Source organism: Spodoptera frugiperda, chromosome 12 (assembly GCF_023101765.2).
Source record: "Spodoptera frugiperda isolate SF20-4 chromosome 12, AGI-APGP_CSIRO_Sfru_2.0, whole genome shotgun sequence".
Classification (NCBI taxonomy): Eukaryota; Metazoa; Arthropoda; class Insecta; order Lepidoptera; family Noctuidae; genus Spodoptera; species Spodoptera frugiperda.
Window position 1 is genome coordinate 7,508,627 of NC_064223.1, and position 14,486 is coordinate 7,523,112.

General features: G+C 37.6%; 2 protein-coding genes across 4 annotated transcripts in view; one reads left to right on the forward strand and one right to left on the reverse strand.

Moving 5' to 3' along the window:
* The window catches only part of LOC118262358 (uncharacterized), a 119,854-nt gene that overhangs the window by 94,675 nt on the left and 10,693 nt on the right, over positions 1-14,486 (reverse strand). Inside the window, exon 1 of one of the 3 annotated variants that reach the window (XM_050697794.1) lies at positions 12,616-12,782. The exons of 1 other annotated variant lie outside the window; for it this stretch is intronic. The gene's annotated coding sequence lies outside the window, so the exon portion shown is untranslated. Of the gene's footprint in view, positions 1-12,352; positions 12,486-12,615; positions 12,783-14,486 lie in introns of those variants that run through there. One more of the 3 variants, XM_050697795.1, reaches the window with a different exon arrangement.
* The window catches only part of LOC118262354 (EF-hand domain-containing protein 1), a 53,477-nt gene continuing 42,454 nt past the window's right edge, over positions 3,464-14,486 (forward strand). Inside the window, exons 1-4 of the mRNA XM_035573614.2 lie at positions 3,464-3,614; positions 5,031-5,224; positions 6,803-7,019; positions 11,297-11,452. Coding sequence (XP_035429507.2) covers positions 5,037-5,224; positions 6,803-7,019; positions 11,297-11,452 — 561 coding nt within the window. The 5' untranslated portion in view covers positions 3,464-3,614; positions 5,031-5,036. The remainder of the gene's footprint in view (positions 3,615-5,030; positions 5,225-6,802; positions 7,020-11,296; positions 11,453-14,486) is intronic.

Below are 14,486 nucleotides of genomic sequence, written 5' to 3' on the forward strand. Positions count from 1 at the left end.
ACATTAATCAACGTACGACACGGGTCCCTCGCATCTCACCTGTGACGTCTGACATTGTGGCTAATATAACACCGTCATTATACCCCACACCCTCGGGATTCGGGTTTAGACAATGTTCGTTCTTATTATCTTTGTATGTGTGTGTGTGTTCGTATAAAGGATAGCAATTTAAAATGTATAGATGTTGTTTGTTACTATAGGAACTAAATTCAGTTAAATGAAATATTTTTAACTTTGTGATTTTTCACCTATTAAGTGTTTTTTTTTTAAAGGCGTAGATGGTGCTTCCTATGTTTGCCTTTTATGTTATGTTAACAAAGCATCAGCAGTTTAATCAGGTGTCCATTACCTACAACCAGTGGCATACCTTAGTAGTTATATTTGTTGAAATTGGAAACTATTTTTTTTATGGAATAGGTGGCAAACGAGCATCGAACTAACTACTGAAATATTTACAAGATAAGTACATTCAGTATCAGCAGTGGGTTGTTTTTATTTAATTTTGTTTGTACGCATGTGCAGTAACAACTTTGACTATAGGTGCCTGGCTACGGAGTCAACAAAACTATGTGCAGGAACCCAGGGGCCGTATTATGAACTCTTACAAAGCATCAGTTTAGGCCGTGAAATGAAGCCCGGCTAATTCGTATTATGAACACTATTGCCAGCCATCAGTGGTCATACAACACAGACCGATTTCTGCACGACTTTTGGCTGGCTGGCTGGCGTTTACGCATATGAACGCTATTTTGACGTTTCAATTCTCATGTTAGTTGTATTACACTTTCAAAACAATTCAATAAAAGCGTCTTTTGCAGCTTTAATGAATTACTTAGTCTTGAAAAGTTTGTTTTAGGGTTTTTATTTAGTGTTTCTATCATAATGTGTGAGGAATTCGTAATATTAGATTTTTTGGCAAGTAGTGACGAGGAGCCGAGGAGCCAAATGGCCATACAACGTAAAATACGCTAACAATGTGACCCATTCTCGATCACTGACCGTGAATTGGTTAAAAGGTATAGGCGAGGATTTAGTGCGAATCTTTGCGATGTGCAAAAAACATAAAAAAAACATCAAAAACATCAATTGCATCCAAACATCCAGAAGATGTCAGCCAAAACTTCCCATCGTCATCAACAGAAGACTTTTATTGTCTTGATACAATATTTACCACCTCAGGCATATGTTCAGTGACGTGGCATTTGCACCGGCTACTCATAAAAATAAGAAAACAAAAATTGTGAAAATAAAAATTCAACAAGTACTTGTTGCAACCGAATATAAATTGCAAATAAAGGAGAAGGGGACTTTTGGGCCCAGCAGTTAATAGTTTGTATATTAAAAAAACCGTCATACTAAGGGAAATCACAAAATATGGTACCTTGTTTCTATCTAGGAAGCGAGAAAACTTAAGTTATAATATAAAACTAAATAATCATTTATGTATAACGACTCTGTGATTTAATCTAAGAAGGTTGTAAGAACAACACTTCTGTCTGACATCAGTCTCACCGATTGACGATGACTCGTTCATTGTGTTTCGTTCTGAGTGCGCACGTATTTTCCATGTTTTATTGTTTAACCCCACGACCTCGGTGACTTTTGACGGACCTTGCACTCTTAAATTACCTGACTTCTATTTTGGACAACTGTTTTATCAATCGGTGACGACATGGATCGCTGTGTAAATTGTACGATTGCGACTGGTAACTCTATTGGCAGAAGAGTCTTGGAGGATGAGGCGATTTTATCAGTTATTTCAGTGGCGTGCATCTCAGCCTGTATAATATGGTATCTCAGTTGGGAAAGATACTAAAAAAATATACGTACCCCGACCCCTAAGATGACATTCTCCTAATTATTGAAGATGAATAATACATATTTTATACTAATATTGGTGTTTTATTTATATATCCTCCTGTCCCTTTTTTAGTTTTTAAAAGGTTAGTGCCTACTGCTTCTAATGGCCTATGCACAGCACGTTTTTTAAACGCGCCGGTGCCGCGCATTTGTATCGAAAATAAGCTTAAGCTGAGTTCGAAAACTATATCTATATCACATAACATACAAGTCCAATTTAAATTGTTATCCAACCTCAATATTATTTGATTTATATTTCACTAGTACGTATTGTTTTATGATATATTCTGTTTTGGAAATATATTATCTTATGTTTCAATACTAAAAGAAAACCGTAACTTACCGAAAATAAAAATGTATACTTCCGAACGTCGCCGGCAAACATTACAAACCAGCCATAGTCAAAGTAAACAATTCAGAAGGCGGCCTAATTGTATGTCATAATACGAAATAGCCAGGCAGCTACGGGCCGTGAAGTGAATTTATGGAACTTGCATGGATGTTTGTTATACATACGGCCCCAGGAACCATTGATTTTTGTAACCACAAAGGATCTTTTCCAAGGAGCACGATAATTTACTATCGCCTTTTTTTTTTTTTTTTTTTTTTTTTTTTTTCAGGGGGGAAAATCATCCAATGACTTCTCTCGCCAGGGCAAAGCGAGAGGGAGTGCAGACTCTTACTGACTAAAAACCACCCCGTTCCTACTCCTGCTTGTCGAGCCGGAGCCCCGGTAAACCCGCTAGGTTAGCTCCGGATTAACATCAGCCCTACTGGGCCCCATCTGTGGTGGTCTGATGGCTCTGAGGCGCGCGCGGAACGCAACGCGCCGCACGCACGGGTCTGGTTCTTCGGGCGGCGAGCTACCCTTGCTCGCCGTCCGCAGACCCGCACTTACGGTAAGATCGTCACGCGATCCCCGACGCCCGGAGTGTCTTTCGCGTCGGCTAGGGCGTGAGGAAGTTCGTTCCTCACGCGTCCCGCCTCCTCCTTAGCTTGACTGTTCGCAGAAGGAGGAGACGGCATCCCAGTCCCCCTCGCTCCGCACCATGGTCTGAACCAAAGCCGGACGCGAGAGGTCGCCGTCGCCGATACTTCCCTGAGGGCACGGTGCTCAGCCCACGCAGGGCAGACCGCAACCGTGTGTTCCAGTTTCGCAGTGATGAGTTTCCTCCCGCCCAATCAAAAACAGGAACCTACCGAAAATAAGCACCTTCAGGCGGTAGGTATGGCGCCTCTCTAGCCACTCCTCAAAGAGGGGACTTACCGCTGCAATGACAGCGAGCCCAGCCCTCGGTTGCGACAGTCGTTGCTGCCAATCCGTCATGAGATCGCGCCGGAGCTCGTCCCGCCGCGAGTTTCGCTCCGGCGACGCGCGTCGGCGCGCATACTAAAGACGCGCGCGAGCACTTTCGCCTCCAAATCCCACGGCGGTAATCCGGCAAGGAGGTTCGCCGCCTCCCCGGAGATCGTGCGATATCCACGGATCACTCGGATGGCCATGACCCTTGGGACGTGAGCAGCGTCCGAGTTGGCCGCCGAAGGTTCGGCGCCCACACAGGGGCGCCGTAGAAATTTACTATCGCCTAGCAACGATTTGTTTATAATTTTAACAGCTGTTTACCCAACAACGGAGTTGTCATATGCTCATTTTATCGAAGCCAGTTTTTTGTAACATTTTCCTTTAGTTTGGGTTTTTATGAAGCTTCGTTATTTATTCACATCGACTTAACGTCTTCTGTATTCTATTTTAGGTAAGAATTTATTATTTTGTACGTTATACCCACCTATGTCGGCATTTACCACGCTCGTGAGTTTCTGAGGAAAAATAATTTCATTACGCTGCGAACATTGTATGGCAATCGGGGCTCAACTTCAAAGTAACATGCTAAAAATAACGTTATCCACTTTACATAGAATTCGATTTAACTTTCTTCTCATTAACAAACATTTACTGTTTAGTGTTTGATTTATTTCTAGCTGGTTCTAAAACGTAAGTGTTTTATACCTATTTCTTTACCAATCCAGCTAATCTATATAGCTCTTTGTAATGTTTAAAGTCTGGAAGTACCAGCACTGTTTAAAAAAATATACACCACGAAGCACGTGAGAGTGTTATCTCTAAATATATTTGGGATCATCTGACCACCGTCTATACGATGCTAATGTATTATAGTGATGTAGTGAGTTAAATAGTCTGCTCGATACCAGTCCTCACGACACTCGATTTACAAAATCGTTGGTTTACTTCATTTCCTGCGTGCGTATCTCAGGAATTGCGTGATGCGTGAACGAGATACGATTGGCTGGAGGTGGTTTAGGCTCACGGACACATCGCTTATCTGACTACGTGCTACGTGCTTGTCACGTCGTTCACGTTGTTGTTGTACAATATATTTATTTACGTGACGTTCAGGCTTTAGATTACAGCTTGGGGCTTTTGTTTCTGTGTGTGCGGCAGGATACGATCTCCTATACGGATTTATTGATTTTAGAGCAGATTTTACAAAATTGTTGTATCACGTTGTTATTGTATCATCACTGTCTCCTATTCGGAGAGGCAGAGAATGGACCATTACCAACCAACTATCAACAACGCAATTTCAGTATACCTCTTTCGCTTCAATATTGAAATTTGTCTGGTTTAGATACATTACTTATCCATGCATTGTTAAACTAAGTAAATAGTGTATTTCGCAATCAAAATATTCCCAAGCGACATAGATTAGGAAGTGCTCGACGCAGATGGAGTTTGTGTAGATTTATCTAGTACGGAGCAGCGCGGGCTTTACGGTGCGGCAATGTCAGCAAATAACGACAGTTGGTTCCGTTTAGAGGTACTTCCAGACCAGACAATGACGATGTTGCTTACCATAGAACGATCTGGAATGTTCTATTGTCCTAAAGTGAATGATATAAATTATTGTTAGCGTTTGTTATACAACTAGCTACAGTTAATATTTTATTGTAATGTATCGAATAATGAACGTTCCATAATATAGTCTCACTTTATTAATACCACTACAAAACACATCTTTAACCATGAACAAACCACATTGTACATAGCAACCTAACCACTATTATATAACGTAAATATGTATTATAACGCAAATAACTAAGCAGCTGAAACTTATATGCGTACATCGTACTAACAAGATACATTGTTAAAGCTCACTATGGCCTGGGGACTTCCAAAACTGCCGGGTCTGACATTCTCAGACCCGACTAAGACGCAACATCATATGCGAAGTTCGCTGCGGTACTACCAGGGGCACAGGTTCCCTGACACTGAGATCCGAGGCCCGGGGGGCACCGCCACCGATGTTGACAGCAACGCCTTCGCACTCCCCGAGGACAGCGTCAAGTAAGTCAACAAGAATTAACAACTAGTCCAAGATCAACACGATGCTTAGTGTGCCAATTCCCGATAATTTTCGACTTGTCGTCATGGCTGTAGTATCTAGTTTAGGAATTATAGGTTATTATGTTAGTTGCTTAAATAGTACTTAGTCGTAGGAGTTTTATGTTAAATATTCTAAGTTTTTTCGATTTTCTAAGATCACGTGTCTATATTTAAGTTTAGTAGAAGAGAGTCCCGTTATAAGGTCCCAGGTCATTGTACTTATGTTTCAAGTATAGGAAAACCGTCGAGTGTCGTGTCGCTGCCAAAAATATCCATTCTTTGATAGCTTAATTATTTGGCAATGATCCACCAAGTATTGGAGTGACTCCCGCGCCTTGGGTCATCCCTGCGAGCTTCTTAGAAAGTCTGACGCAAACAAATTGCTAATGTCGATGACCTAGCGTAGATTACTCTAAATCAAGTACCTACTTGTGTTTGAGCAATGAGAACCCCGGGGTACGCATTATCTGGAAAAGGTGAATAGATAATGTTAGATTACCAACCCTCTACCTACTTATAGCCTGGGTTATCGAGATAAAACATGACGTCTGTTGTTATTATAGCTTGTGTTTGCCTTCCACGTAATTAGGTTCACTGTCGTATCTATAAGTACGTAATCAAATTCTACATAACTTCAAATCGTCTAACATAACTTAGTCAAACAATCATTCGTTTTATATAAATGAAACTTTATTAATAGACGCAAACATTTTCGACATTTCTGTGTTTCTACACGAATTCCGTCCGTTTCCGCTCCTGTGCTCAATGTCGAAGGTCACTCGAGTAATGTTCAATTATAGACCGGGATTGGAATCGCACAGAGATGGCAATTACCGTTCTTACTCGGTACACCTCTATTGCGGCCCAATACTCACCACTATAGGTCTATTAGAGGTACAAATGGTTCATTCCGGTGTTATCACTACCTGAGAAACCTGAACCTTGTAGTAGTATCCATGTATAATTGTATATGTATGTATAAACTTATGAATGTTCGTAGCATAAAATAAGAATGTTATTTGTTGGAGTAGAATGTTTTTTTATTTATTTAATTAGTTACTTTTACACACAAGTGCAGTTCAATTGTGCCACTACTCCATAACTCCATGTACACACAGTAAACATTTAACTATTGATATCGTTTAAAATTTAAACTAACTAAGAAGTGCAGAAACATATTTTCTAATATAAACTTTTCAGCGACTGATGTCGCTAAAATATTCGCTAAAGACACCTTGGTTGTACATATGTGAATTTTTCCACCATAGCCCCATCAGCCCTCATTCTTTTATATTATGAGCATTCAGCAAGAATAGGGTTAGAAAGTTAAGTAATCTTTTCTGCAGGATAAGCAAAATTTACTATTGACTTGAAACAAATGTGTAAAATGTATTTAAAATTAATTCCGAGCAATGAACAGACAATTTGGTTAAAGCTGCTAATGTTATTAAGACAGTTAATAACGACTATCTTAAACACAAATTACAGTAGCATTTTACCCTCATTGAAACTTTAAGGACGTCATAATTATGTTTGCAGCTACGACCCATCCCTGACGTATGGGAGAGTGAAGCAGCCAGCCCTGCCCGCCGTGGTACCGCACTGGGTGCACTACGACAAGAGGTGTCTCAACTTCACGGCGTTCTTCAGGCAGCCCGTGTTTGACAACCCTGACGAGAACAACCGCATCAGGATCGTGAACCTCATCTACTTCTTGGAAGATGACACCCTCACTGTCATGGAGCCGCATGTTCAGGTTTGTATTCATGTGTATATCGTCACGCGTTTTATCCCAGAAGGGGTAGGCACAGGTTCACATTTTAGCACTGTACAATGTACATTGTACACCCACTTTTCGTAATTTATGCTGCAAGTCCCATGTAATAGGGGGTGAGAGTTTGTATTAATTTCTTTAAATAAAAACTGTTGCTGGAAGTTAATGATTACCATTTATGACTGTAAGGAGATATCAATAAAATATTTCTTTAATAATATTACTATCCACCGTGTTCACCGAACGATGTTCACAAGTATGTAGATTAGATGTAAAGGCTGGCTGCTTACTCCAATACGCGGCCGATACCTACGCAGATAGCTGCGGGTAATGCAATTCTCCTGTCTCTTTATATTCGCTACGTAATACCTACTACTTATTTGTTCGTATTGATTTTGTTTTTCTTATTTGCTATTCTGTGCGGGCATTGCGGCGCCGCGTGTTTCGTGAAACAATATTATATTTAGCATGCCCAATCCAGTGTCGACACGACCCTACTAAAGTATTTCGCCACCTTCATATGTGGACCTCGCAAATGGACCTTTTTACTACAAGCCTTTATTTAACTTTATATAAAAAGAGCGTATTGTGGTACGGCTGCATTTAATTGTGTTCCAGGGAAGTTATGTTTGCGCGGGGCTATGATATACAACGTGGGAAAGTCGTTTAACAGTCGTTTTATTTACGTGTGTAAAATAAAATATTAAAACATGTGTGGTTTTAATATTTTATTTTGTGTGAAAATAAATGGAATTCTTTGGATAGATGTAGCGAATATTTCAATACTAAGTATGAAATCTATTAGAGAATATTCTCGTGAAAGTACTTTTAGAATGTCTCGGTAGGTATGCAAAGTACGCGTGACGCGAGAATATTTAGCGTAGTAAGAAATGACGTGTAGTCTCACACCGGGGTTGATACGTAGCGGCGTCGTAGTCGTTGGTACGTTTCGTAGTCGCGTCGTAGCGGAATCGTAGCAATGTCGTAGACTGTTATCTTCACGACCCCTGCTATTTTTTTTATTTTTATTTTCACGCAGCACTTGTTACAATAATCGTAAATAATAAATGGTCTTTGGTGTTACTAAGTATGAAATCATATTAGGTGTGTTATCGAACATATTTAGTTGTATCTAATCTCTTATCATGTATTTTCGCGAACTTTCCTTCTATTTTAGTAAATAATTTCATTGTTTTGAAAATTATAGATAAAAGTTGCGAACTTTCCTTCAAGTAGTTTTGAAAATTATTGATAAAAGTTGGCAAGTAGGTATGCATGAACAGAGATTAACATTTTTACTTCAGAAAAAAACCAGACACATCCCCATTGCAATTTGCGTCGTTTGATTTAACCACACTATAGAGACAAATAATCACCTCAAAACGATCATATTTGGACGAAAAATACGCAGACGAAAATGTGAAGAAAATAATCAGAAAATTGAAATCCGTCTGCGTATTTATTTTACGTCGCGTATGGGATGGGATTCTGTTGCAATTGTGAACGGATCTGAAACGGAGCTAGCAAATGAGCACGCATTTGTCTCGGGCTGAATGCGTCGGCGGTTGCAGCCGCTTTGTTCCGCGGGCTCGCGTCGTGAATGGCCGGCTGCTATTATTCACACAAAAATCATTTTATCTCCGTTGACGTGTGATGCGTGTATTGTTGTGAAGATTTTTAGTTACAATTTTCAATGAAAATATTTGTATAAGCTTTAGTAATTATAAGTTTATAGGTTCTATCTATTCTTCAAAATATAGCTTTCATGAAGTACTTACTAAATCATTTTATTGAGATTGTTCTGTCTATTTTAATGTTGAAAATACGAATTATCCAACTTCCTTTTTTAGAATAAAAAATCGAAATTGGTTTTAGTTGCATACACTGCTTTTACTACTTTTTTAAAAAGTATGAATACGGGTAACTCGTGTACCCGACTGAATAAAATGTTTAATAATAAATGAATTTATATTATAAGCCGTGCTTTCTGGATACGTTTTAAATGTTTTCATTGGAATTGAAGTGCACATTGCAAAATCAATTTACAATATTCCTAAAAAGAAACGAATTAATATCTTGTGACATGGCTGAATTTGGTGGCAAGGCAATCAATATGCGGGTCGGCGTTACGTTTACATGTATTCACAAAACAATTTAAACCACAACAGCTTCGGTCGACCGTTGTCCTAAATACACTCGAAATTAGTACCCGTCAGTTCTTTATTGATCCGGAATATTTTATTGTATGTATATACAATTTAAAAAAACTGAATTTCCCTTTAAAAAGTAAAAAATAATAAAAGAAACCTAATCTTAAAGTACCTAAGAATGTACTAATAATTCTGAAAGAAAATACGTCGCGTTGGGGGACCGCTCCTAATTATTTCTTACTTCTTTACGATTTTTTCATAAGTTATTAACATTAAAGAAAATTGATGTTTAAGTACTTAACTATAACGCAGAAAATAGAAATATAGCGGCGCGGGCGGCGGTGTGCAGTCCGTATTCATGCGGTCCCCCAACACGACGTATTTTCTTTCAGAATTATTAGTACATTCTTAGGTACTTTAAGATTAGGTTTCTTTTATTATTTTTTACTTTTTAAAGGGAAATTCAGTTTTTTTGTCGGGGGTTTTTTAAATTTTTAATTTAATTTTTTATTTCATACTTTTTATAGGTAGGTTAGGTTAAGTTAGGTATATTACATATTATTATACTGTTTACTATAATTTCAATTCTTGTTCAGGTAAAGATTACATTCAAGGTCAAGCTCGTTCGCTTTGATTTTTTTTACTTATTAATTACTAGTTTTAGTTTCTATAGGTAGGCTAAAGATTACATTGGTGCAGGTTTTATATTTTATAAAATATTTAATTTTATTTTTAATTTTTTTAAATTTTTTATTTAATTTTTTTATATAATTTTTTATTTTTGTTAATACGAAAAAATGATATCTTACAATATTTTCTTTCAGTGCGGTTTCATTTGAGACCCCATCCCAGTATATTTGCAGACCTTCGGTTAATCTCCCGCTTACGTTACTTTCACCGCCCATAACTTTAAAACGGCTCAACCGATTTTCATCAAACATGTCTAAGAACACTCGCACATAAGTCCCCTTTAATACAAAAAAACTAAATTGAAATCACTGCATCCGTTCGGGAGTTACGATGCCACAGACAGACAGACAGACAGACACGTCAAACTTATAACACCCCTCTTTTTGCGTCGGGGGTTAAAAAAGCTTTGAACAGAGAGGAGTGGAAGAAGAGTAGGGCCTTTGCCCTGCAGTAGGACGATCATGGCTAAAATCTAAATGTATCTAAAATATTCGAAATACAAATAAATATCTCGAATATTTTATTCAAAGTTGAAAAGAAACGCCTGTAATAAATATTCCAACATAAGTTCCCACCGCGTTTGTCTGTCTGTTCATGATAAACTTAAGAATTACTGATCGGATTTTTATGCGATTTATATCAATAAAAGAAGTACTTATGATACACTAAAAAGAGCTCTAAATGTAAGACAAATATAAACATTAATATAAAATAAAACTGCAGGTAGAAAGCTTGTTCAATGTTAAAGTGACATAGCAATTGCAATATAAAGTTTCAGTATAATTCAGTTTAATAAGCATGTCGGACTTCAGGCTATAAGAGGGGCGGAGGTTTCATAATCGTTGCTTTCCATTCCTCAGTAATAAAGCTATTATTATTATTAATAGCGATTGCCGTAATAACACTTCTCCACGAGTTTTCTTCCGACATTAGATAAGACTTTTTGATGTTTTCGCTTACAAGGTCAATGAATTTGAGTGATCCAAATTATGATGTAGCTACTCGTACTGACAGATTCCTTGACTGTTTATAAATTACCTACATTAATCATAGTTTTAGGTTTTGTTCGTGTAAAATGTTATACTGTACGTTTGATGTATTTTTTCTAATTGTATGTAAGTGTTCACATGATGTCTCGCCATCAAACGTAATAGTTTGGCGAGTTTAGATTTATGGCTACACTAATAACTTTATAAGATAAATAGGTTAATAAAAAAATATGATATAATATAATATTTTTATATAGTTGCTCCTTCGTAAAAACAATAGTTCACAAGAATATTTTAATTTAAAAATGAAAATATCATATAATCTCACATTCACAGCTACGTCAGTGCTATATACCATTAAATCAAAAAGCGCAAATGAATCAATGAACTTATAATAAAATAGTTATAATCTGTAATTCATTGATTACAGAACTCTGGAATATGGCAAGGCAGGATGGTGAAGAGGGGGAAGATCCCAAAGAACGATGTTGGCGAGTACTGGCATTGGAAGGACCTCGACGTAGGCAAGGACTTTTGTATCTACGGCAAAGTCTTCCACACTGTGTCGTGCGACCTCTTTACTAGGGTACGTATACTCCATACTGTATATGTATGTATAGATAAGCACCCATAAAGTTTATAACGTTATTCTTTGTGATTTAGTAGCGCGGTCCTGGCTTTTAAGGCTATTAGTTTTAGTGTTATTAGGTTTACTTATGGTAAGTAGTAAGTACCTATATACTTTCTAATACATTTATTGTTTGTAGTTTATCGCTTTTAAGGATATCATTATGGATTAACAGAGAAAATATAAAGTTAGTACGTATTTATATTGATGAATGAACGTTACAATTGCTATACTTCTTAACACAAATATTGCTATTTTTAAACTAACCAAATAATTTTATTAATAGATTAATTGGATTAAAACAAAAAAATATAACATAAGCATAAGAAATCCACGCGTAAAGTAAAGAGGAACGTTATTTTATAATCAACACAAAAAATAATGGCGCTCGATTGTCAACATGTGTCTAACCAAACTGTCCATTAAAATAATTAAACGTATGATTCAAACAATATAGAATCTAATTGTGTAAACATATGGTAGGTAATTGAACAAAATTGTTACGTCGTACACTTGTCCAGCTAGTGACGTCAAGACGGACAAACATGCAGTGTGAGGCGACGCGTGACTGTCTTCTTTAGACAACTGATATACTGACCGTGTTTGTGTTTTAGTAATCCTCAATGTCAGGGTAATATGTAAGTATGAATGTTTGCAATTACACTATGCGATGGACAGGTACCTACGTACGGCTCCTTAATTGAATACTGAATTACTAATTGAAATGCTAATATTTACTTTTGAACAAGAATAATAATTAAAAGTTAGTGTAATGCGTGTTGTAGTTCTTCCACATTCGTCATTACAAAACGTTTTCAAAATTATGACAATGTGTAGACTGTGGTGGCAATTGTTTACCTGTTTACTTAACACGATGGCCGCTTATGCGATTGAATGGGACACAACAATGTGATCAAACACATAAACACTACACGTTGGCAATAGCAACTAGACGGTCAATAACCTATAGCGGCGTCTCGTTCCCGCATCAACTCGTTCATCTAACCTTCCTTTGTTAGTCTACTCTCAGCATGTATTCATTCAATCTCAACGAAATAACATTGTATCCCAAATATCCAGTGTTAATGACATGCAAAATGATATTAATGCAATAATCTTACCCTGTTATATGGTAAATGACGGCGAACGAACGTAATTCGGCAGGAAATCGGATTGTCGGCAACGCGGCGAACTATTTTTAGGTTATTTAATTTGTGTTCGCGCTGACAAGGTCGCGGTTGAACGCAGCCGCAGCCAGGGGCTCTCGCTCTCTGGTTATCAAAGATCATAGGTCGTCTATTGTGTATTGTGTATGGTAACGATGTTGTTTCACTAATTCCGTAAGTATCTCGCAAATTATATTTTGCAAGTCTAATGCTTATTTTTAAAGGGAAAATATGTAATAACCGTAATTCTCTCTAAAATATTTACATGGCCGGCTTTAATTTTCATTTTCGCCTCCGTAAAAGTCGGTATTCCCAGCAGTAGAATTTATTGCTAGGAGGATTAGAACTCCACTCCAAGGAATTCAAGGCTTCAAAGTAAAGTGGTTTCCAAGGGGCGTAGTTCAATTTTAGTACTTAAGTAACGGTACTATGAGTGACTTTTATTGGTCTGTCTATATGTTTATATGCAATTCATTGCACTTGCAGTGTAAGTAATGGATCAATGTTTAATGTGAGACGTAGCGTGGAAAGCAAGTAAATGTTACCGTTAATTTATTAAAGCTTTTTCTTTGATAAGATGGCGACCAAAATAAAAGTGCGCTGTGTCGGGGGCCGGGGGAGTGGATACACAACAATACTGGTATATCATGGGCGGCATACAATGTTACCTTTGTGGAACAGGATTACGGGCAAATTAAAGTTTCATCACAATGCTCCGCAGTACGGACAATGGGAATACTTGCAAGTAGCAATAGGTTTGTTCCGAACAATCTAATGATGTCCAGCGGACCGTGTTTTGATCTTGGAAACTCCAAAGGTTGCTTACATTTATATGACTAGTTTGGTACCGTGGATCAAAAATAGTTGTGTGCTTGAAATTTTAGGACATTAGTAATTATTTATATAAGCATACCTATATGTAATAAGAGTAGGCGTTTGTTCAACAGTGGACATGTTCAGCCTGATGATGATAACGAATGATTTTTAACTTCGTATCAAAAATTACAATCTTCGTATCAAGTTACGAAACTCATATATAATGACTTAATTCTATTTTAATCAACAAAATGGCGTACACTACGGCACGACCTTGATCAATACAAACAAACAGACAAGCAGACACTTACAAACTACATCCGTATCTAAAACTATTTCCATATGTAAACACGAGTTTAGGATAAACATGCTTTGAACCACTATTTCGTGGGAAGATAACTGTTTCATGGAAATTCCAAGTTACTGTACTGTTACATGGTGTTGTGTTTCGTTGTGTGAGTGAGGTTACCGGAGGCCCAATTTCCCCCTTCCCAATCTCCCCAACAACCCTTAAATTCCTAACCCCCAAAAGGTCGACAACGCACTTGTAACGCCTCTGGTGTTTTAAGTGTCCATGGGCGGGCGCGATTGCTTACCAGCAGGTGATACGTCTGCTCGTTTTCCATAAAAAAAGTTTTGGTTTTGCTCCGAGTATGTGAGGAGGTTACTTCCCCTTACACAACTTCACGCCTTTTTATCCCCGAAAGCATGTGAGGCACATAATGCCGCTATACAATTACACCCACTTTCTTCCCCTCTTTATTATATTTTAGATCTAGCAATTCCTAGAACTAATATGCAGAAGCTGTACAAGTTGATGAAACAAGCTTCTTTGTAATATTAGTGAATATTCATTACGAGATAGAAAACCCAGTTTGTAAATTAAATTAGTGTTCTCAATTAGCATTATTTTTTATAGTCATCTTAAGCTGCTGCTTAGTCTAGTTTTTAGAAGCGTAACCAAGCTTGAAATTTCCTTTTCGTTCCTTTTAAAATAAATAAAAAATAGT